This window comes from Bubalus bubalis, chromosome 13 (assembly GCF_019923935.1).
Source record: "Bubalus bubalis isolate 160015118507 breed Murrah chromosome 13, NDDB_SH_1, whole genome shotgun sequence".
NCBI lineage: Eukaryota > Metazoa > Chordata > Mammalia > Artiodactyla > Bovidae > Bubalus > Bubalus bubalis.
Window position 1 is genome coordinate 34,889,563 of NC_059169.1, and position 25,811 is coordinate 34,915,373.

At 40.5% G+C, this 25,811-nt stretch overlaps 1 protein-coding gene and 1 long non-coding RNA gene across 7 annotated transcripts in view; one reads left to right on the forward strand and one right to left on the reverse strand.

Moving 5' to 3' along the window:
- The window catches only part of LOC102408857, a 432,924-nt gene extending 413,600 nt beyond the window's left edge, over window positions 1-19,324 (reverse strand). For all 5 annotated transcript variants that reach the window (XM_045162556.1, XM_044927173.2, XM_044927171.2 and 2 more), the window contains exon 1: window positions 19,039-19,324. In XM_045162556.1, the coding sequence (XP_045018491.1) occupies window positions 19,039-19,084 (46 nt within the window). In that variant the 5' untranslated portion in view covers window positions 19,085-19,324. The remainder of the gene's footprint in view (window positions 1-19,038) is intronic.
- The window catches only part of LOC112578425, a 32,640-nt gene continuing 22,141 nt past the window's right edge, over window positions 15,313-25,811 (forward strand). The window contains exon 1 of one of the 2 annotated variants that reach the window (XR_003102685.3): window positions 15,313-15,475. This is a non-coding gene — a long non-coding RNA (uncharacterized LOC112578425). The remainder of the gene's footprint in view (window positions 15,476-25,811) is intronic. The other variant, XR_006544036.2, reaches the window with a different exon arrangement.

A 25,811-nucleotide genomic window follows, 5' to 3' on the forward strand; every position in this document is an offset into this window, starting at 1 on the left:
GCTCTCTGAAGGGCTCTGGTTTTTGGATCAGGAGACACCTGTCATGCTGGTCATGCAGTGGAGAAAGCATGGGGCTGAGATGGCTGAATTCTGAACCTAACTTGGCCACCAGGCATGTATGGGCACAGGAGAGTTCCCTTTTTCCTAGCCTCTACTTCCTCACTTGACAGATGATTCTATGAGCTTTAAGTTTCTTAACCCAGTTCAAAACACCCGTGCCCATATGATTTTACAATCAAACAGGATAATGGGGACTTACTTCAATCAATCTACTCTGAGAGCTTCTTTGAAATTCTACTGGGCATCCCAGATGGCGCTAGTGGTAAAGAACCTGCCTGCCAATGCAAGAGACAGAAGAGACACAGGTTCAATCCCCGGGTCAGGAAGATTCCCAGGAGAAGGGAATGACAACCCACTCCAGTATTCTTGCCTGGAGAGTCCCAGGGACAGAGGAGTCTGGTGGGCTGCAGTCCAAGGGGTCACAAAGAGTCACACAACTGAGCACACACAGCACAGATACCTTGGAGAATATTGTTTTGCAGAAAATTATTTTTTAGTACTTTATATTGGAAAAAATGTCCACATTCACCCTTCAACAAATCTATGATACATTTTGAACACCATAAACTACCGTGAATCTTTTCACATGCACCAGCCCTCATTTGTCAGTACACAAAACTTTACAGTCAAGCATACTTATCCATTTTGCAAATTTTGTTCAGCAGATTCACAAAACTAGCACAAAGAGATCAATAGAACTTATTTTATGGTAACAAAGAACTGGAGAAACACAGAAAATAGTTGTTTTGTTTGCTTGAAGCATTTTGTCTGAGTCATGGGATTCATTAGCTAACCAGGACAAGTGACAAGAAGAAAATTTCCTCTAGCCATTATGAACCATTCTGAGCCAAAGTGATTTGACATCTCAGCCAAAAATGGTCCCTCTAGGGTCAAGTTGACCCCTCCTTGAGAAATAGCTCTGGTTTAAAAGCTCCCACCCAAACAGGTTTCCCTGATGGCTCAGCAGATAGAGAATCCATCTGTAATGCAAGAAACACATGAGTCTCGGGTTCAATCCCTGGGTCAGAAAGACTTCCCTAGATGAGGAAATGGCAACTCACTCAAGTATTCTTGCTTGGAAAATCCCATGAACAGAGGAGCCTGGCAGGCTACAGCCCATAGTGTCACAAAGACTTGGACATGACTGAGCAATTAAGCACATACTCAAACAGAAGAGCTGCTGCTGCTGCTGCTAAGTCACTCTAGTCATGTCTGACTCTGTGTGACCCCACAGACGGCAGCCCACCAGGCTCCGCCGTCCCTGGGATTCTCCAGGCAAGAACACTGGAGTAGGGTGCCATCACCGTCTCCAAACAGAAGAGCTCCCCCGCTTCAAACACTGAGCGCACAGACTAGGTCATCCCTAAATCATAGAAAAATAATAAAATCAGAATGAATAATTTCATGTCAATTTCACTTGACAAGGCAATTTCACCTTCCCAACTCAAACTACCCCCAATGATCTTTAGAGGACATTTCCCACAGAACGGGTGCTTTGTTTTGCTTTATTATTACAATTTTCTCTGCAGAGGAAATAGTAGAGACACACAACAGACTGCAAAATCCAATTTTAACTAAAAGTCACAGACCTTGACATGTTGGAAGCTTTGAAAATATTTTCCAATTTCAGTAATGATGAGAAGCTATGCACCCTGCACCTCTAAATCTAAAGCATGAAATGGAAACCAGCAACCATTCATCTACTTTCTGTCTGGAGCTGTAAAACTGTCCTGGGATGTGCTGAAGAGGCATCTAGGGGTGTTTCAGAAAGGAAAGTATTTGCTAATGAGAGACCAATTTAGATAGCAAAGAATTGAGAAAGAGTCAGATTTAACCCCTCAAAAGCAGATACTAGTTTGTGGGTAAAAGCTCTTAAATAAACCACAGCTCTAGTGATACTTGTTTTCATTAGGACCAATGTTGCTGCTGTTCTGTTGTGTCTGATTCTTTGCAACTCCATGGACTGCAGCACACCAGGCTTCCCTGTCCTTCACTATCTCCCGGAGGCCACTCAAACTCACGTCCATTGAGTTGGTGATGCCGTCCAACCATCTCATCCTTTATCACCCCCTTCTCCCCCTGCCCTCAATCTCTCCCAACATCAGGGTCTTTTCCAACACCAATAGTCCCTCATGTAGGCTTTCTAACCTAGGTTAATAGACTTCTCCAGGTTTACCAGATGTCCCTACTTGGGATGGCCTCCATAGACAATTTCTACCTACACTGGTATCTTTTCCCTTAGCTCTTTCCAAGTTTCTTCCTTGTCAATCATCTACCCAGAGAACTTCCATGATCTGCCCTCCCCTCTCTCCCAGGTGGACACAGATTCCGTTGATTAAAGGACATCCTATATAACCTGCTGTCTCATCATCATTCATAATACCACTGCCTTTCACTCACAGAAGTATGCCATTTTGGAAGATAAATTAAATGGCTGCCTTCTTTGTTTTTTCCCCTTCCTCCTTATAACATCTTTAATATCTTATTTATGCAGCATCCAAATACCATTCAATATGAATGTCTACCTGATCACTCCTCCAGCCCTGCCGCTCCCTTTCAAGCTCCAGAAAAACAGCTCCATTCCAGTATTCCATGTCTATTTGAGAGCCCTTCTAGAACCATAGACTCAACAAATAATAAATCTTTTCCAGACAGACCAGTTACTCTCTGGCATTATTATTTCTGTTAAAGAAACCAGTTAAGCTCAATATTGGAATATCATCTTGTCAAAAAAATCTTAGGTCATTTCCCGTTAAGTCCTTCTGGATCAAGATGCTACAAACCCATGTTTTATGCTCTCTTCCACTGGAAGAACCTCCAGCCCTGATTTTGTCACTCCCAGAATATTACAAAATGCTTGCTCATGACTGCTTAAAACTTAGCAGTGATGGGAATTTCCTGGTGGTGCATTTAAGATGCTGCACTTCCAATTCAGGGGGTGCATTTTCGATTCCTAGTCTGGAAACTATTAATAAGACCCCCCATGCTGCAAGGTGCAGCCAAAATGCAAAAATTAGCAGTGATTTCAAAGGCCTGCTAAATGAACTTAAACCTTTTGCCATGACTTTCAAAGCCTTGCATAGTATGCCTTCAAATCAACTTGTTGATCTTTTTCAGTTCTAACATACCAGAACTTTATGATTCTAAATATCCTCCCTTATTTCTCAGTAGCAATCAATAATACATTCTAGAACTCAGGTGACTCTACCTACAAATAGGTTGTATTCATTTCTGAGAATAATCTGTAATTCCTTGCCTTTACAGTTTCAGCTGTGTAGTTTAGAAAAACTTTTTTAACAAATTTTATTTTTCAGAATAATTTCAGAGATTGTACAGGAAGATTCAGTGTCCTATGCCATCTCAGCCTGGAATGTTCTTACCTTTGTTTGTATTACTGAAGTCTATCCATCCCTCAAAGACCTATTCAAATACCATTGTCTCAGAAAACCTTTCTTCCTCCACTCTCCCCCAAATAAGTAATGTGGTCTCTTGCCTTCTTCTTCACCACAATTACTCTCATTCTGTATTTTCAGAACTATACATTATAGTGGCCTCTGAAGGTTCTACTTCCTTCCAGTCATAGAAATCTCCAAATGCTTTTCCACATTGCCACCAGGCTGATCTTTCTAAACATGAACTTCATCACACTATTTCCTAGCTTAGAGGCTTTTAATGATTCTCTCTTTCCAATAGGACAAAACTCAAACTCCTCATTATAACATGCAGCAATCTGAACACTATTTACTTCTCCTGACTTAAATCTCCTATTTCTCAATTTTCACTCTTTATGCTATAGCAAGGCCTACCCAGGTAGTTCAAGGGTAAAGAATTTGCCTGCCAATGCAGGAGACTCAGACCTGGATTGGATCCCTGGATCAGGAGGATCCCCTGTAGGAGGGCATGGCAACCCACTCCAGTTTTCTTGCCTGGAAAATCCCATGGACAGAAGAGCCTGGTGGGCTATACAGTCCATGGGGTCGCAAAGAGTTGGACATGACTGAGTATGCCTTAACAACAGAGCCTCATAATTTTTTCCACACAGACTATTGGGTATTTTGTTATTGTCTCTTCCCACAAATTCTTTTTCCTCCTTGTCTATCTGGAGAGCTTCCCTACACTCAATTCTGATGATAATTACCCTGTGACCCTATCTTTGATCATCTACATTTTTTTGCCTGCTCCACTTCAGACAAAAGTAATTACTTTCTTCTCCTGGTACTACCAAATTGTGCTTATATTATTTATTATCACAATATATTTCATTAATTAGATTTTTCTACTAGATTGTGAATGCTCTAAAGACAGGACTTATGTCATGGTTAAGAGTATGGACTCTGGAGAGAAGATATGGATTCAAATCTTATCTCTCCTACTCACTAGCTGAGTGATCTTGCATATCAATTAGCTGTTACTACAAGAATACAGCAACAACAAATTCTCAGGGGTACGTAACAATTCTTTTTTTGCTGAGTCTATGGGTTGACTGGTAGTTTGGCTAATTTAAGTCAGTCTTGGCTGATCTTGGCTGGGTTTGTTTATGCATTAGTGGTCAGTGGTGCATCAGCTGGGGCTGAACTGTCTGGGATGGCCTCAGCTGGGATAATTCATTTCTACCCTTCTCTCATCCTCTAGAAGATCTTCCTGGATTGTCCTCACTGTGGGAGCAGAGTTTCAAGAGACCTGCAGTGATATACACGGCCTCATGAGGCCTAGACTGAGAACTAGCTCCATGCTATATTTATTCCAATCAATTGTCCAAACCAAAAGGGCTTCCCTGATGACTCAGCGGGTAAGGAATCCACCTGCAATGCAGGAGACACGGAAGATGTAGGTTCGATCCCTGGGTCAGGAAGATCCCCTGGAGAAGGAAATGGCAACCCACTCCAGTTTTCTTGCCTGAAAAATCCCATGGACAGAGGAGCCTGGAGGGCTACAGTCCATGGGGCCGCAAGAGCTGGACATGACTGAGCTACTAAGCACACACAGCACATCAGCCAAACCAAATAGAGTCCAAATTCAAAACATTGGGAAATAGACTCCAAACGTCCTAGAAAAGATGCAGAGACACATTGTAAACAGCATAGATACAGGGAGGTCATTAACTGGAGCCACTTTTGCAAGGAATTATCTCATTTTAGGCCACTACCACTTTAATAATCAACAAACTTTTAAAACGCATTTACTACCATGTCCTGTTTCAGATGCCAAGGATACCACAGTAAACAATACTACCAAAAATCCAATCCTCAAAAAGCTTGAGTTCTAGAGGGGTAGAGAGGGAATAAATTAAAAAAGAAAGTAAAGCATGTCATTTGTTAGTAGTAAGAAGGGTTGAGAAGTCAGTGAAACATGTACATACTGCTATATTGAAAATGGATAACCAACAAGGACATACTGTATAGCAGAGGGAATTCTGCTCCATGTTATGCTAAGTGCTAGTCCTAAATCACTTCAGTCATGTCTGACTCTTTTGTGACCCCATGGACTGTAGCTCACCAGACTCCTCTATCCATGGGATTTTCTAGGCAAGAATACTGGAGTGGGTTGCCTGCCCTCCTCCAGGGGATCTTCCCAACCCAGGAATTGAACCTGTGTCTCTCATGTTGCCTGAAATGGCAGGTGGGTTCTTTACCACTAGCTCAACCTAGGAAGCCCCTGCTCCATATTATGTAACATCCTAAATGGGGAAATAATTTGAAAAAGAATAGACGCCTGTATAACTGAATCACTTCACTGTACACTCAAAACTATCACAACAGTGTAAATCAACTATAATATAAAAAATATGAAAGTTTTCAAATTTTTATATTAAAAAAAAGAAGTGAGTGAATTTAAAGAAGGGGAAGTAGAAATGAAGGTTGAATGTAGGGGGCTTTTTAGATTGAGTGGCCAAAGAAAGGGATGGGAAGGGGTAAGAGCACGAACCATGAGGATGCGGGGTCCCTGTTAGGTGAGTTTCCCAGGCAGTGAGGTGGGAGTGTGCTTGGCACTTCCCACACATAGTCAGGCCAGTGTGGCTGGAGGATGCAGAGCATCAGGGTGAAAACGGGGAGAAGATATGCGGTGAGAGGGGATGGTGTGGCCAGGAGGAGTCTGTCTTTTACGCTAAGTTAGATGGGAAAGTCATTGCACAGTCTGCATGAGAAATGACATAATTGACTTAACAGAACAAGGAAGGCTGCTGCCAAAAATAGACTGCAGGGAGCACTGGGCAAAAGAAGGAAGAGCAATTAGGAGCCTATTACCACAATGCTCTGCTATCCCACGCAGACCTCACATTCTCCAGAGCCAAATCTGCCTGCATACCCAGAGCCACTCAGTCTTTTTTGGTTTCTCTCACTGCCCACTCTTTCCTCCTCTCTTTCCTGTGCTTTTTATAGAAGTGACATAACCCAGCTTTAGGTCCTATTTCTAATACATGCTCTCAGCTGCCACCCCAGGGCGAAGGTCTTCATTGTCACGTGGTTTCTCAGGAAAATGCTTGGAACATTTTGAAAACACACCTCTGAAATATAAAACGCCAGAATAAAGTCAACTTCTTTGCATTGTTTAAGACAATTTGAGACATGCTACAGACAAGGGGATGTAAAAGAAAGAAAATTTGTAATAGAAAGAAAGTTCAGCGTGTCCTGCTAAGTTTAAAGCGGGTAGCCAACAAGCGCCTACAGTTTAGTACATAGAACTCTGCTCAATGTTGCCTGGTAGCCTGGATGGGAGGTGGGTTTGGGGGAGAATGGATACCTGTGTATGTACGGCTGAGTCCCTTTGCTGTTCACCTGACTGTCACAACATTGTTTGTTAATTAGCTATATCCCAATACAAAATGAAAAGTTAAAAAAAAAATAAAGTTCAACATTCCGTTTGAGTCCAAAGGGCATGCCTACTAATTGCGTCACCTTAGGGAAACAGTCAAACTGGACTCTGACTCCCGTACCATCCCAAAAAATGGGGGTAAAAATACTGATTATGATGGATGGTGGCAAGGATTAACTGAAAGAGTGTGTGCGGTCCCAGAGTAGTGTCTAGCATCTATGCTAATTCCCTCCTTTTCAAAATGGGCAGTGTGGGGATGGAAGAGATTTTATGTGTGAGTAAAGTTACAAAAAGATGGAATTTAAAGTCAGTGAATGCTATGGTGGGGTGAATTCTTTTTGTATCACTGAATCTGAGGGAAGATGGACTGAGAGTAGGTGTCAGATTGTAGCTCACTGGAGTACTTTTGAGTGGTTTGGAAATTTTTCAACTCTGAAAAAATTGATTGCCCCCAAATAACCCCCCACTTGCCTTGGCCCTGGGCTGACTGCAGCCCAGCGTTTGCCACAGTTGAGGCACTGTTTTAGACCTCAATGTGTTAAGGCCTTTGAGATTAGCCTCCACTTTGCCCTTGGAGCCCCTGCTTCATTGCTAGGGTCCTTAACGTGTCAGGCACTTTTCCTCCGATACTTCCACTGACCTTACCTGAGCCTATCAGTGTGCAAGGTAAACTCTGAGGTAGAACACAGTATCACAAGCTCCCACTGCCTCCAGTATAAAAGTATAAACAACAAAGAATAGGCAGGACTAACAAAACAATAAATACAAATTACTACAATTATAGAAATCACATAATGTGCAGCTAAAAAAAAACCCAAATATATAAAAGTTCTTGGCTGCTTTTAGAAATTGTATTAAAGTCTAGTCCACCCAAACCTATCTTGATTGGACTGTGTATGTGTGTGCATGTATGTGCACACACACACACATGTTCTCAGTGGTGTCCAACTCTTTGCAATCCCATGGACTGTACCTTGCCAGGCTCCTCTGTCCATGGAATTTTTCAAGCAAGAATACTAGAGTAGGTTGCCATTTCCTCCTCCAGGGGATCTTCCTGACCCAGGGATTGAACTTGCATCTCCTGCATTAGCAGGCAGATGCTTTGCCACTGGTGCCACCTGGGAAGCCCTACATGGTCTTATTAAAATTTTGGTGCCATGGTTTCCTCTAATCCCTAGTCCCTCAGTCTCTCAGTTAACTGGTAGGGAAACAGTTGATGTTAATAATATCAGTAATAGTTCATATGTATTGTGTCCTTAGTATTGCTGAAGTGTACACGTGTATACACACCCTTAATCCTTACAATACCCTATGAATTAAGTACCATTAACTTTACCCATTCCCTCGTGGCTTAGACAGTAAAGCATCTGCCTACAATGCAGGAGACCCAGGTTTGATCCCTGGGTTGGGAAGATCTCCTGGGAGACGGAAATGGCAACCCACTCCAGTACTGTTGCCTAAAAAAATCCCATGGACAGAGGAGCCTGGTAGGCTACAGTCCATGGGGTTGCAAAGAGTCAGACATGACTGACTTCACATTCACTCACTAACTTTACCCCTATTTAGTAGACTAGGAGTCTTAGTGAGGCATAGAAAAGTTAAGTTACTTATCAAGGTCTGCCTTGCTTGTAGGTGGCATGATGGAGGGTTGTTTCCAAGACGTCTGTTTCCAGATTCTGGGCACCTGCCTGCCTATTAGACATGAATGTGACCCAATATAATTGTGATGGAAAAAAACAAAGTCAAATGGTAATACCTGAATGGCACTCAGGAAGATCTCTACCACACTGTCAAGAATGTAAATTTCTAGTGGCAATTGGTGCATTCTCTTCCTCTGGAGTATAAAAGGTGGGGAAAAACAAACAAACAAACAAACAGGTTGATGAAGGCAGAATTGGAGAATTCACTGCATTCAAGAAACATTTTCTGATTAAAAAAAAAAGAGCTAACTGGAAATCATTTTAAAATAAATTTACATGCTTTTTATCTAATTAACCATTTTAGAGTAAAAATATAAAAAAAATTAGGGTAGTTTTATGATGAGTGATAGAAAAATGTAAATAAATCTAAGTTACTGAAAAGAATAAAATTATGTTTAGTAACGTAATGTAATCATGATTAGTCTCTTGTACTTCTGATAACAGGAAAATAACTCAGTACTCTTTGAAGGGCAGTCAACTTCACTTACAACACTTTGCATTAGTGTCTTTTTTCACTTTCTTTCTTCCCCTAAATGGAATGATTTCTTTTTTCAGTTATGAAAAGGATCATTTTCCTTATGAGTGAAAAATTTTGATTTTGAATTGTTACTTACCTATCTTCTAAAAATGTTCTTATAATCTTGAGTGCAGAAGACACTCAACATTTAGAGAAATATTTGCCCCAAACATTGCATAAAGCAGTCTAATTAGTATCTGTAGTTTGAGCTCCTCTGATGAGTATAGAAACAACAACATTTAGAAGCAGATTCAGGGGTAAGCTAGTGGAGGTGATGGAATTCCAGTTGAGCTTTTCAAATCCTAAAAGATGATGTTGTTAAAGTGCTGCACTCAATATGCCAGAAAATTTGGAAAACTCAGCAGTGGCCACAGGACTGGAAAAGGTCAGTTTTCATTTCAATCTCCAAAAAAGGCAATGCCAAAGAATGTTCAAACTACCACACAATTGCATTCATCTCACATGCTAGCAAAGTAATGCTTAAAATTCTCCAGGCCAGGCTTCAGCGGTATGTGAAATGTGAACTTCCAGATGTTCAAGATGGATTTAGAAAAGGCAGAGGAACCAGAGATCAAACTGCCAACATCTGCTGGATCATCAAAAAAACAAGCAAGTTCCAGAAAAACATCTTCTTCTTTATTGACTATGCCAAAGTCTTTGACTGTGTGGATCACAATAGACTGTGGGAAAATTCTTAGAGAGATGGGAATACCAGACCACCTGACCTGCCTCCTAGAAATCTGTGTGCAGGTCAAGAAGCAACAGTTAGAACTGGACATGGAACAACAGACTGGTTCCAAAAGGGGAAAGGAGTATGTCGAGGCTATATATTGTCACCCTGCTTATTTAACTTATAAGCAGAGTACATCATGCGAAATGCCAGGCTGGATGAAGCACAAGCTGGAATCAAGATTGCCGGGAGAAATATCAATAACCTCAGATATGCAGATGACACCACCCTTATGGCAGAAAGCAAAGAAGAACTAAAGAGCCTCTTGATGAAAGTGAAAGAGGAGAATGAAAAAGTTGGCTTAAAACTCAACATTCAGAAAACTAAGATCAAGACATCCAGTCCCATTGCTTCATGGCAAATAGATGGGTAAACAGGGGAAACAGTGAAAGACTATTTTTGGGGGGCTCCAAAATCACTGCAGATGGTGACTGCAGCCATGAAATTAAAAGACACTTGCTCCTTGGAAGAAAAGCTATGACCAATCTAGACAGCACATTAAAAAGCAGAGATGTCACTTTTCCAACAAAGGTCCATCTAGTCAAAGCTATGATTTTTCCAGTAGTCATGTATGGAAGTGAGAGTTGGACTACAAAGAAAGCTGAGCGCCGAAGAACTGATGCTTTTGAACTGTGGTGTTGGAGAAGACTCTTGAGAGTCCCTTGGTCTGCAAGGAGATCAAAACCAATCCGTCCTAAAGGAAATCAGTCCTGAATATTCATTGGAAGGACTGATGCTGAGGTTGAAGCTCCAATACTTTGGCCACCTGATACAAACAACTGACTCATTAGAAAAGACCCTGATGCTGGGCAAGATTGAAGGCAGGAGAAGAAGGGGACAACAGAAGATGAGATGGTTGGATGGCATCACTGACTCGATGGACATGAATTTGAGTAAGCCCCAGGAGGACAGGGAAGCCTGGCGTGCTGCAATCCGTGGGGTCACAAAGAGTCAGACATGAGTGAGTGACTGAACTGAGCTGAACTCAGGGGTATGGTCCTGTGAAGCCTACAATGCAATGAATAGTAAATAAATTTTATTAAAATAGGCATTTAAAATTACTATAATCAATAATAACTTATGTGAAATATCCCACTTAATTTTATAAGCTCTCTTTATGTAATTGACATGACTGCTTTGGTCTTATTTTGCACAAAACCATCACAGTTTGATTCCTAAACCAAAGATTCTCAGAATAGTCCTAAATGTTTGCATGGCAGTTTTACAGGTTGATTTGTTTCTTGAAAAATAACTCGGTAGCATGAAAAGTGGATAAAGATCGGGCATACACATTTTTATTGTCCATATGCTTTCCACTCGAGTGAATGTGTATATCAAGTTTAAGACCTCTGGTGAGCATTCTGATGTGCTTAAACAAGAACATACGTTATTGAGAAGAATCAGATTTTTGAAACCTAAGGGTTCGAGAACATTTAAGTTCAAAAAATCATTCTGGGTTGTCAACAAGTCAGAGTATGACCCATGTTGATAGCGATCCTTATATCCCCTAAATAGAGAAAATAGATGTGTGAATTCAGACCCACAGGCATGCACCGATACCCCAGACCGATGCGGATATAGGCAATCCTTTATGTCTGTTCTGACTTTGGCTTTTGCAGCTGCTGTTTTCTCAGTGTTGTCTCCGGGGCAGTTTCCTGTTGCCATAGCTGATGGCCTGCCCACGCCTGCCTGGGCCTTTCAAGTGTCAACACTCCCAGGCCGGCTGCAGTGGTCAAATGCTTGTTAATGAGATATAGCAGCTGGGTAGGGGTGAACCACTGAGACGGATAAAGGAATGCCTCTGGTGCAGGAAGCGATGCCTTTTGAATCTTTTCAACAGGGTGAAAGCTTTCAAATCAAAGAGGGTATGTTGTATTCATTAATAAACCCAAGTTCCCATGCAGTCACATTAAAGCCAGCAGTTTAACTTTGCATCAGACAGGTGAATTTCCCCCCGATTTTACCATGAAAGACAGTGAGCAAGAAAACAAGGCTTGAGCTTGGAACAAAGCAGGACTTCCTCATCTGTGGGGCTGAGCGGACTGCTAAGCCAAGCAGGGGTTGCTGCATTTATTTTCAATTTGTCCTTCTGTCCGTGTATTTGTGAGTGTGTGTGCACACACACACGCGTGTGTGGTTCAAAGCTCATAGCAACCACTCCTGTTCCCTTCTCTGGAGTCATTTAGCTAAAGCATTTCTTTTTTTTATCCTCTTTCTTTGAAAACCTGACTTCAAAAACATAATTAACAACTCAACAACTACTTGTGAGGAAAAACACACACAGGCGTGGATGCCAGCCCATGTCACCTCTGTCAGAGAAGGAATATATCTGCCCTCCACCCCCAACATCCTACCCTCTTCCCAACCTGTCCCTGAGATGGTTTCTCCAGGGGACTGTGGAAGTTGGCAGCAACATGAGGTAGCTCCAACAGCTGGAAGAAGGTGCAGGAGGGAAAGAAAAAATCCTGAAAGCATCTAACTTATCTAACTGAGGGAGTTGTAAAGATAGTGTTGAGGAAACTATTTTCTTAAGTGCCTTTGCTAAAAAGTTGGACTCATAGGGAATGCAAAGAGCCACAGTGAATAGATAAAAGATGGATTTTCTGTTTTAGGGTTGTTTGAGATAGTTCAAAATGAATGGCACAATCTTGGAAGTGGGAACATATAACTTGAACCAACAGAGATGCAAAAATATTCTAGCATCTCACCGCTTCCATTTCTCCAACAGTCTTATGAGTTAGCTAATAATTCACCAGGGCTAACTAAGCACTACAAAAGAAAGACAGTATCTATGCATTATCCTGACATTTCTAAGTCCAAAGAAGACTAGTTATCTAAGGAAATGAATAGAGGGGAAGAGAGGCATTTTTCAAAGTACTTCAGTGTTTAGTATATTCACAAATTGATTTACTATAGGTCTCAATTCTTAAAAGAAGGCCTTTAACCCATATGAATAAGAAATGGAAATTCCATTTATTGAATGGTTAGAAAAATAATGTCAGGCAACAAGCTAGATAGACAGTTCTTAAAAGATTATATATAAAAATATAGATGTAATATAAATCTCTTTAAATGTTAAGATAATACCATGGGTGGTGGTTGTTCAGTCACTAAGTCGTGTCCTACTCTTTGTGATCTCATGGACTGTAGCTGGCCATGCTTCCCTCTCCTTGTCATGTCCACTGGGTCATGGACATGGATAATTTTATGAAACTTTTTTTTTTTTCTGTTTTACTAATCAGGATCTTCAGTTGTGGAGAGTTTGTATCACATATCCAAAACCATAGTGAAAGTGAAAGAATTAGTCACTCAGTCACATCCGACTCTTTGTGACTCTATGGACTGTAGCCCGCCAGGCTCCACCGTCCATGGGATTCTCCATGCAAGAATACTGGAGTGTGTAGCCATTCCCTTCTCCAAGGGATCATCCTGACAGAGAGATTGAACTCAGGTCTCCCACATTGCAGGCAGATTCTTTACCATCTTAGCTGCCAGGGAAGCCCCCAAACCATAACTGATAGATAATTTTTAAAAGAACATTCTTTATCCCGTCTGCACCACCTGCCAAACTGCCTCCCTTGGCTGGGCTGATTTTGGCCACGTCACTCTGACCTATTAGATGTTATTTGGTTGTTTTTTTTTTTTTTTAAGGCAACCAACCACTCCAGAATATTCAGTGCTATATGTAACTGCTTACGTGTGTATGGTGTATGTATGTGTTTGAGGCAGGGTAGAGGAATGCATTATTACTAAATAACCCAGAAATTCTAAAGAAAGTACATAATGGACTTCCATGGAGCCTGTATTTCACTAGAATTAGATTACAGGTGACTATGGAGTATGTTATATTTCATATTTTAAAAGGCATCTCCAAGCTATGTTGGGCTTCTCTGATAGCTCAGTTGGTAAAGAATCCACCTGCAATGCAGGAGACCCTGATTCAATTCCTGGGTCAAGAAGATCCACTGGAGGAGGGATAGCCTACCCACTCCCATATTCTTGGTCTTCCGTGGTGGCTCAGCTGGTAAAGAATCCGCCTGCAATAAGGGAGACCTGGGTTCAATCCCTGGGTTGGGAAGATCCCCTGGAAGAGGGAATGGATACCCATTCCAGTATTCTGGCCTGGAAAATTCAATGGACTGTATAGTCCATGGGGTCGCAAAGAGTCAGACATGACTGAGCAACTTTCACTTCACTTTCCAAGTTACATATCTTGGTAGCACTCCAGAATGGAATTAGAAGGAATAAAGAATTGAGGAGCAAAAAAAGGGTCAGTTCTAGAAAAGGGCCTTGGTTAGAATCCACAGAGCATCTCCTTCTGGAATACCTGTTGTGCCCAATCTCTCCTCTATGTCAGGTTAGGAGAAGTCTTTCTTATTCAATGCATGAGACCTAGGTTGAATCCCTGGGTCGGGATGATACCCTGGAGAAGGGAATGGCAACCCACTCTAGTATTCTTGCCTGGAGAATCCCATGGACAGAGGAGCCTGGTGGGCTACAGTCCATGGGGCCACAAAGAGTTGGACAAGACTGAGTGACTCATGTGAGTGTGTACACAAACACACACACACACAGACACACACACAAGGACATTCTGTACAGAGAAAGTCTGCCAAAGCTTGACATTTCATAGATACTCAAAAGACATCATCCAGTGGCTGGGTTTCTAAAGTCTCATCTCTTTCTGCCTTCACCCCAAGTTCTGAGTACCTCTAAGGAACTGCTGGGTCTTTTCCTTCCAGCAGTAATAACAATCTGAGTTATGTGGGGCCACAGCCTCTGTCTGCCCTGGCTTCCAGAAATTTGCCTGTCTTTTTACTAGCATCCAGTCCAATCCAGCCAGTGGTAAATTGGGGATCCACCTATAGCCTAGAGAGGTGGCTTTCTCCTGCCCAGGAAGGGAACACAGAAGCTCATATCCAAGCTCTGTAAGCAGCTCAGAGCAGAACTCTTTTGCCTGTATCCCTCTGTTTTTTAAGGATCTTAGTAGTTCCTTGGAAAGATGAAATCCTAAGCAGTGCAAAATTATTGCAATTTCTATGTACAACAGGGAAACGCACATACATACACACACAACAGAAACCTCATTCCCAGAACACACATGCCCTTAATGTAAGTTTGGCGTTTGATACACTACTGCATTTGGGGTGGGGTTTTTGTTTTGTTTTCTTTTTCTGCCTTTCCCAAATCACTCTCACTTTGCACCATATTCTCTCATGTCTTTTTTTTTTTTTTTTTTTTTTTTTGACTAAGAAGGTTTTGACTTAAAACTGAAAATACTCCAAGTGACAAGTAAGTAGCCCCTTCTCAAATAAAACCTGCAATAACATGCCTGGATTACATTAAGGAATGCTGGAGGGGATCCCAAAAACCAGTGTTTGAACAGTCAACCTGACAGAATCCTAGGACACCATTGAAAGGGCTCATGTTACCTAACTGACTTAGAGTTAATCGGTGTAATCCACGTGACAATGCATTGTCTGATTTGGGGAACCTGCTGCCTTAAGGAGAGAGGGGCAGACCCTAGGGAGCCCCTGGGAGCGCCCCCAGCCTCCACCCCAGCAATATGACAGCAGCCGCCTTGCCCTCTGGCTCTGCTTCTGAACAATGTGGACCAAGAAGCTTCATAGAGTGAGATAACTTGGATTTATGGAGGTGAGTAAGCTTAACACAGAGACAAAAACAGAGAGCAAACCACAGAACGCGATCAATAGCTAATGTCCAAAGCCCAGGAGACAGAAGAGCAGTGAACCTCAGTTTCTTGGCAGGAAAACCAGATTGGTCTAGAAAGAAGCTTTGGGAAAGCGTTTGAACCAGTCTCAACAGAATGAAAACGTTTCTAAATGAGCTCTTTGACTAATTCTTCTCTTGGAAAATACGCAGACCAATTGAAGGAAAGGTTAAGTCTTTTAAGGGCAACTTAAACTTTCCTGTGGCTATTTAGCCCATTTCTGAGAATTAGTCTCAAGACTTTTTTTTTCTCCTTATCTGTTTCCCTTCTTCATTCTTTAATTTTTTATTAGTTAATTTTTATTGCAGTATAGTTGCTTTATGTCTCAAGACTCCTTAAAGCATAAGAATTCAAGAATAATCTCTCAGTGGTAGTGGATCTGTCGCCTCCGGGATCTGGGTTAAATGTCTAGGTAAGACAATAAATCTTAGTACCAACAACTGTGTGTTCTGTCAAATGCCCTCCCACTCAAGAAAAATACTCCCAGTATCTACTATTGACACTTTTTCTAAAGAACACTCTGGTGTGAGAGTCTTGTTTGAAACTGTTTGATCAGAAAGGAAAGTATGTGCATTTACACTCTGGTTTCACTTCATGTCAGGCCATGCTGCCTATGAGAAGGCGGCTGGTACAGAATGCCACTCACCCTCCTTTATACTTACATCCCACAGACATGGGGATGTAACTTCAGAAAAACAAAGGATACTAGAGGGAGGAAGAGGAAGAGAAAGAAGTTGAGAATTAGAAGCTATAGACTACGGCTTCTACCCAATTTTGAGTGAGATTGATCATCTTCAGTGGCTTAAATAGCAAGATGGTCCTCTTGACTATCAGCATAGGCACCAGTTAGATTACTATTTCTTATCTCTTGTTCAAAGTTCTACTTCAAAGGACGATTATCAACTGTTCAAGTGGACAGCAAAACCTCGAAATGCCTTAGAGTACTCCAAAGAGAGGAAAATATGAAAGCATTCTTTCTTGAGGAAGAGGTAGGTCTGGGGTATGTTGAAGAGAAGGGAAAGAGGCTGATAATCCAGTCATGGTGCTCAAGTACTGATGAGTAAACAGACACTCAATAAGTCCCTGGGAAATTAAGGAACTTAATTAGAAGTCAGAGTAACAGGGTATTTGGATGAAAATGTATTTAATTCTAACCTGGGAAAAGCTAGACATTGTAACATAGCAAAACCATTCAATGTATTCCAATAATTTTTTTTAATGATTCACTCATTCAACAAATATTTATTGAGCAACTGTTAGCTGCCAAGGTCTGTTGAGGTGTTGGCAAAACTGCTAAGAACAAAACAGGTGAGAATCCTGCCATCAGAGAGCTTATATCCTGGATATTATTACCATGTTGCTATACAATCAATTACAAGCAACCTGAGACTGCAAAGACTGGCCTTAGTCAATTATTCTGGCCATTTTTCTCTAATAATTTATGTCATAGTACTATTAATCACTGGTTAATTTGACTCTGTGTGTGTGTCTGTGTTTGAGTGGGGGTTGTTTTTGTTCAGTTGCTAAGGTGTGTCTGATTTTTTATAACCCCATGGACTGTAGCATACCAGGCTTCCCTGTTCTCCACTATCTCCTGGAGTTTGCTCAAGTTCATGTCCTTTGAGTCGGTGATGCTGTCTAATGATCTCATCCTCTGCGGTCCCCTTCTCCTCCTGCCCTCAATCTTTCTCAGCATCAGGTCTTTTCCAAGGAGTTGGCTCTTCACATCAGGTGGCCAAAATATTGGAGATTCAGCTTCAACATTAGTCCTTCTAATGAATATTCAGGGTTGATTTCCTTTAGGATTGACCGGTTTAATCTACATGCCATCCAAGGGATTCTCAAGAGTCTTCTCCAGCACCACAGTACGAAAGCATCAATTCTTTGGTGCTTAGCCTTCTTTAGTTCCAACTCTCACATCCGTACACAATTACTGGGAAAACCATAGCTTTGACTATATAGACTTTGTTGGAAAAGTGTGGGGGTAGGAAGGGAGTTTTAAATGTGAAATTCAGAAAATAATCACAGAGGAGAAGGTTATTTTGGGGAGATAGTTAGCCTTCCTGGAGGCACTCTGGTTTTTCTTTCAAAATAATAGTTTCTCAGGAAAAATAATTTACTTTCTAAAATCTCCTAGGACATTTCCTTCAGGATCACGTGTTCACAGTTCACTCAACTCAAGGGAAAGGAGAATAACTTGAATATGCACCAAACACAGGAAATTTATAATGAGGACAAAATCCAGGGATAGAAGAGAAGCCTAAGTGTTGCTAAGGGCAGAATGAATCTGGAACTTGACTGTTTATCAGGTAGGAATTCTGCCAGATATTGTTTTGTGCATAGAAATAGACCAAGCATTACCTAATTATAATAAAACTTGAATTCAGAAAGAAGAAAGGCAGTAGCCTTTAAAAGGTAAATATAAGTTGTGACTTCTTACATTTTATAGGAGCTTTGCAGCAATAATAAAATAATCATCAGGACAAATCCTTATCTTTAAAGATAAGGATTAAAGGATTCGATACCGTATACGATATTTTCAAGTGCAAGGACAACAAGGAAGTTCTCTGTAGAAAATGCCCATCTGGTTGAAGCACTTTCTTTCATTTTTCCAGCCCTGCCCTTGCGTTGGACTCTTCCTCCTGCTTTGCTTTCCAACACATTCTCTGGAGGTACCTAATAACTTTTGCCCAGGATTATACACTGATTGTAGCTGATTTGACTCTGTAATACTTTTGTGTTATAAATGTCTATGTATCTGTTCTATATCCTCTTCCCTTCATACAGCACACACACACACACACACACACACACACACACACACAAAGAAAAGAAAGGGAAAAAAGCTCTAACAGATCAATTGCAGACTGATCCCACAGGAAGAAGCGAACTCTTTGATTTTTGTCTTAGGTAAGCTCCAGTACAAACAACGTTCAATTGTTCACACTCAATTTCAATTTCAGCCTTCTTATTCCAAACCCCAGATTGATGAATATTGCCAGGTAACATAAAGACTATGCCTCGCTTTTCTATAGTATAGATGCATCGATCCCAAACTATTTTTTAGCCATCTGCTTTCATTCAGTGAGTCTTGCTGTCGATGTGCCCTGAAACTTTTGTTCCCAAAGTGATGCCACTTTTCTTTTTTTTTTTCCTTCTTCATATTGGGTCACTGTAGTAAAGGGAAACTAGACATTTTCTTCGTACAATAGAAAAGCCCCACTAAATGATGAACATCAAAAAATATCCCCTTTGAAAATTATTAAATCAAATAAACTTGTTTTGGTTGAGTGGTCAAAGGTCTGTATTAGAAGCAGCTACTCTTCTAGTTTATAAGATATATTAAGATGGTTACAGAGGTCTAGTGGGCTTCCCTGGTAGCTCAGATGGTAAAGAAAACACCTGCAGTGTGGGAGACCTGGGTTCAATCCCTCGGTTGAGAAGATCCCCTGGAGGAGGACATGGCAACCCACTCCAACATTCTTACCTGGTGAATCCTCATGGACAGAGGACCCTGGCGGGCTACAGTCCATGGGGTCACAAAGAGTCAGACATGACCGAGCGACTAAGCACACACACAGAGGTCTAGTGGATACAGTGGTATCGTTTTAAGTTGTCTTGAGAATGAGGGAACACAAGGGATGTGTTCAGTTGACTGAAATGTGGCTAATGATTTCCCAGTGGATTGAGCCACAGATTATATAAACCACAAAGGTGATTGATGTGATCAGTCATCCCAAAATGTAGTTTAGCAATCACCAGCTAAAGTCCATGTTGCCTCAGCTGTCCCAGAACCTAACTGATTCTTTAAGGCATTGTTGAATTTCAGGTGTCCCTCATCTAGGAAAACTAACAAAAATCCAAACTTTCAAAACAAGCTACTATAAACTAATCTAAACTGCAGTAGAGTGTTCCCTGAAAATTACCCTTAAAATATGTGTTATATGCATTGTTATTTGCAAAACTATGAATTGTATTCAATGCTTCTGTGTCACATTCATTGTGTAAACGGATGGTGCGTGAATTACAATCTCAACTTACATGAGATATGAAGAACAGAAGTGATTGGAAAATAGTGTGTGTTCAAAAACCCATTTTGCACAAAGCAGTGAAGAACAAAGGCTAACCAATCTGACCCCAGCAGTTACAAATCTTAGAGATTGAACCCAACCATCAATATGTCTCAAACTTCTAAAATATCGAATTTTTTAGCCACTACACTCTTTTTTAACCTATATGCTGTTGACTATAGGGTATAAATCATTAACAGTCATACTTTAAGTTTGACCTTTCACTTTCTTATCTAGAGAAAATTTCATTTTCAAGTATTCGATAATATGTAAAGTATTCAAAGTATTTTAAGAGAACGTTTGGCCCATATCACCCAAGCTCAATAGCTAACGGTTGCTGCCACCTATAGGCTCAATCTCAAGAGAAGGATCTAGGACCTGAAGAGGCTTGTAAGTTTCAAAGGCACAGTTCAACGGAGTAAGTTTTTAGGTTTTAGAGGGTTTTCCTCATAGGAAAACACAGTTAGAACCTTTGACTGTTGATGCAGTTCCCTGAAAAATTGCATTAGAAATGACAAATTTCATTGATTTCATCAACCACTATCTCTTTAAACCAACTCATGAGGGGCAGGAACTTTAGCAACCTCTTTACTCACGAAACAAGCAAATGAAACAAAATGAATCAAATTAACTGAAGCTTAATTATGACTGCCATGGCTATACAATCATGGAAAATAAGTGACAAGGAGATGTTTTCTATTGTGTCTATTAATATGTATCACATGTGAGAGTCTGAATCTTTTTGGCTAGACACTTTAGCCATCCCTGTGATAAATATTTATAGTATAGTATAATTCCATCCTAAGGCTGAAAAAGAAGAAAAAATTTATATCCATAAAACAACTCAAACTTAAGTCTCAGCTTCAGGATTTTATGTATCTGTAAAATGAGATAGAAATGACCACCTTCAAATGTCATATTAAAGATTAGAAGACATTTTATTTTTATAGATCATCTATACATGCACATAAGCATATAAACATTTATATTTATTCATTGAACATATATATATACACACACATATGTATCCATAAATATATATGTATAGGGCTGGCCAAAGTGTTCATTTGGGTTTTTCCATAATAGCTTACAGAAAACCAGAATGAGCAAACTTTTTTGCCAACCCAATATGTATATACATATGTGTATGTATACATATGTATATATATGTGTGTATATATATATACATTCTCAATGGTTAGCACACAATATTTTATAAAAATGTTACCTTGGTAATACTGACCAATTTTATGATGTTTGCTAAGTCATTTCATAATTGGAATCTTGCTTCTTTGTCAAGTGAGGAGCTTAGACTAAGTAATTCCTCGATTCCTCCTGGGCTGAATATTCTAGCATAAGGCATTTGATTTGGGCATTCTCTCAATCATGACCGTTTGGACCCGTTTCTTTATTAGGGCTGGATAAATAGTTGAGGATCAATGTCCTCAATGTCGTGTGCTTCCTCTGTATTCTGTACTCGGAGACCAGAAGACAAGGAAAGTCTTCTGGACTGATGTCCATTTCAATATTCCTAAATACAACTGGCCTCCCTGTTAGGAGCTAAATCCCATCCTCCCATTTTGGAGTGTTGAAGTCCCAATTCCCAGTATCTCAAATTCAACCCTATTGGGAGACAGGGGTTTTAAAGAGATGATGCAGTTAAAATGAGGCCATTCAGGTGGGCCCTAATCCAATCTGACTGGTGTCCTTATAAGAAAAGGAAATTTGGACACATAAGAGACACCACTCTGATACACCTGGGACACCAGGGTATCTGCTCACAAAGGAAAGACCATGTGGGGACAGAGGGAGAAGGAACCAGAAAAAGACAACATCTGCAAGCCAAACAGAGAGGTCTTAAAAGGCCCCATGCTGAGAACACTTTGGTTTTGGGATTGCAGCCTCCAGATTATAAAAAGATAAATTTCTAGTACTTAAGCCTCCCAGTCTGCAGTATTTTGTTATGGCAGCCCTAGCAAATGAATACACCTCTTGCCCTAATCTGTGACTGATGAAGTTACTTATGTTCTCAAATTGCTTATACTTCAACCAGAGAGGATAATGATTTCTTTTTAAGTTGTAAGATTAAAAATGATGATATGCATAAACCTACTCATGCCTATCACAAAGCAGTTGTTGCTGCTGCTGCTGCTGCTAAGTCACTTCAGTCGCGTCCGACTCTGTGCGACCCCATAGACAGCAGCCCACCAGGCTCCCCCGTCCCTGGGATTCTCCAGGCAAGAACACTGGAGTGGGTTGCCATTTCCTTCTCCAGTGCATGAAAGTGAAAAGTGAAAGTGAAGTCGCTCAATCGTGTCCGACTCTTCACAACCCCAAGGACTGCAGCCCACCAGGCTCCTCCACCCATGGGATTTTCCAGGCAAGAGTACTGGAGTGGGCTGCCATTGCCTTCTTCACACAAAGCAGTTACTCAAACACTAATTCTTTCCCTTCCTGAAACTTGCCACTGCTTTCAAGTGAACTTGAATTTACAGAATATAATTTCATCTATTCTTTGTTCTTCCAATAGCCACCTGGCCTATGCATATAGAATTCAATGAAATATTTTAAAATAGATATTGATATGTAACATCTTTTGTCAAACTACATTCAATGCAATTAGCTATATTTAATAACATTTTTGCTTTCAGAACAAATATATATGAAGTAAAAACCCTCCTTGTCACTCCAGACAGTACAAGTTTTATATCTAGGTAAGCTCTAGGCTCTCTCTACAAAACTTCATGGATTTCACCATTTAGATACATTTAGATAAACAATTCAAAGTCTAAATGTCCATTCAAATCTCAATGTATCTGTGCATGTTTGCTGAACTTTCAGAATCAAATAGGATCAAGATCATCTTACTATGTCTTTTTTTTTCCTCCTCCCACCTTTTAGCAAAAACTCAAACAAAAATGTTGGTGCTGCTTCTCTTACAACCAGCATCTTCCCTCTTTTCACACTCCATCTTCTTACATTGCTACCTTCTTATATTAGTATAGGGTTAACTCAGTATCTTCCTAACACAATTTTTTAAAAATTTACTTCTGTAGATTTTATGAACTAGTGAAAATTAGGGCTAATAAAAACCAAATCAATCACTATACTTGAAAACTCTACTAATTCAAGAAGGCAAAACTTTCAATAAGGATACTTAGTCTTCTTACTCTTTTGGTCCAATTCCATTATCTTTTTATTTCTCCCTCCTCTCTTTTCCTCCAAATCCAAAACCCCAAGACTCTTCCCAGAAGCCCACTAGAGAAGAAAAATAATGAAAACAAATGTAAGTTAAACATTTTGCAAACTTTGGGAAATGAACTGTTCTGGTTCATTTCAAATTTGCTGGCAAAGATCCAGGATCATATAAGAACCAAGACCACATGTCCACAGTGAAGAGTGGAGAGTGCACATGGCGAACAATTATCTAATTAAAGAGGATGCCAACTCTAGTAATCAGGCAAAATCAAGAATTTTCTTCATATATGACTGAGAGAATTGTGACTGCCATGACTCCACACTTAAGTTAAAAAAGTAGTATAACAAAGTTCTCAAACTGATTGCTTGAAAAAATAGATGACAGAACTTGAAAAATACTAACTTTAGCATAAGTGGTAAATACAGGAAAAGAGAGAAATCATTTGAAAGTAAATGTAATAATCTAGTTCTCTTAATGCCCGGTAGCCCCAGGTCTGGAGAAGGCAATGGCACCCCACTCCAGTACTCTTGCCTGGAAAATCCTATGGTCAGAGGAGCCTGGAAGGCTACAGTCCATGGGGTCGCTGAGGGTCAGACACGACTGAACGACTTCACTTTCACTTTTCACTTTCATGCACTGGAGAAAGAAATGGCAACCCACTCCAGTGTTCTTGCCTGGAGAATCCCAGGGACGGGGGAGCCTGGTGGGCTGCCGTCTATGGCGTCACACAGAGTCAGACACGACTGAATCGACTTAGCAGCAGCAGCCCTAGCCCCGGTTCATTTCAGTCGCTCAGTCTTGTCCAACTCTTTGCCCCATGTATGACTATTTATTTGAGAAATTGCAGTAGAATAAACAAGGCAATTCAAAAACTAGAACAGAACAGTTATTAACATTCCAGTTAGTATCTTTTGTGGACAGCATTAATTAACCATCCCAACCCTATTCACCACTCCTTGTCTTTACACTTTCCAATGACTGGCCTGTGGTAGGCATGTGGCCCAGTTCTTGATGCTGTGCTGTGCTTAGTCACTCAGTCATGTCCAACTCTTTTGTAACCCCATGGACTATAGTCTGCCAGGCTCCTCTGTCCATGGGGATTCTCCAAGCAACAATACTGGAGTGGGTTGCCATGCCCTCCTCGGGGGGATCTTCCCAACCTAGTGATATTTAAACAGAAGACACTGGATAGGACTTTCAGGAAAGCTTTTAAAATATGTATAGCTATCTTTAGACATAGAAATGATACAACTTCAGTTCAGCCTTTTGCTTGTATCTTTTCTTCCTTTGCATATCCTTACAAGATGCCAAAAAAAAAAAAAAAATGCAGTAGGGCTCTCTTATGACCATGAAAAGATAAAATAAGCACAAGGAAAGAGACCAATGTGCTAAAGGTGGCAGAGCCCCAAGATGCAGAGATCTTCTTTACAGGATCAACCCCAGGCTGCCTATCCCTAGATTCTTGCTTTAAGGGATGAATAAAAGAGGAGAGATAGATAGTTATTCACCTAATTAAAGAGGGAACCAGCTTTGGTAATCAGGTAAACTCAAGAATGTCCCTCATTTATGACCTGTCTATGGTAGCCATGTGGCCCAATTCTGGATAGTGATACTTAAACTTTTGCTTTTTAAGCCCCTATAGTTGGATTTTCTACTACTCATTTCTACTGATAACTACTAAAATATCCTTAAAGAGATTTATAAAGTAGTTCATCCATAAAAATAAGAGCAAGTTGCTATGAAAAAGGAACAACCAGAGAACTTGAAAGAATTCTTGTGATTTCCACACAAGATTGCCCAATTAAAAAAGGATAATAATAATATAAAGGTTAGAGGATAGAGAAAAATTTGGAAACTTCCTGGCAGTCCAATGATTAGAACTCGACACTTTCACTGCAGTGGTCCAGGTTCAATCTCCAGTCAAGGAACTAAAATCCTGCAAGCTGCTTGATGTGGCCAAAAAAAAAACGAAAAGAAAAGGATAGAGTAAAATCAATTCTATGATTGTAAAACAAATAAACAAAGATATAAAATTTAAGAGAAAAGTTCACAGAAATGGCAGATAAATCCAGTAGGCATGAAATCTGGTCCAATAAGATCTACAGAGGGAAAAAACAAATGGGAGAATATAATCAGAGAAACTGAAAGAAATTGATTTTTCCTCTGAAGTTCAGTTCAAATTAAAAGGAATTCACAAATTTCCAAAAAATGAATGGAAAAAATAACTATAACTTGGAAGTTTTAGGATTCTAAGAATATCGATAGATCTAATAAGCACCCAGGAAGAAAATCTAAGGGTTGCACCTACAAAGGAACTGTCATCAGGCTTTTTATCATCAACAGAAGAGGTTAGTAGAAAATTTAACAATGTAAAGTTTTATAGGCAAACGATTTTCGGTGTAATGTTGGACATTCAGGTGAACTATTATTTTAGTAATGAAAAAAGACTGTAATAAGGATGTGATAGGGCTTCCCAGGTGGTGCGAGTGGTAAAGAATCCACCTGCAATGCAGGAGACACGGGTTTGATCCCTGGGTTTGGAAGATCCCCTGGAGGAAGAAATGGCAACCCACTCCAGTATTCTTGCCTGGAAAACCCATGGACAGAGGAGCCTAGTTGGCTGCAGTCTATAGGGTCAAAAAGAGTCGGACACAACTGAAGCAAATGAGCACACATATGAGCACAAAGATGTATTAAGAATCTGACTCCATTCTTGACACTTTACCCCTGACAGTTTTCAATCTCCACTCTTCTCAGGTCCTTCTTGCCCTACATCTAGGCAAACGTCTAAGAAGGACCATATACTTCCTCCCTGGCACTAGCAAGGGGCTCAAATGCTCACTGCAGCCTTTCAGCACCTCTAACCACAATTAAAGCCAAAGCCACTTGCCCTTTCTCTCACTCAAGCCACTTCTGACTGGCTTGGGTAACTGCCATGCCATCTTCCCAGAAAGCCTCATTATGTGAATAATAATTTTCAGCCCCTCTCCC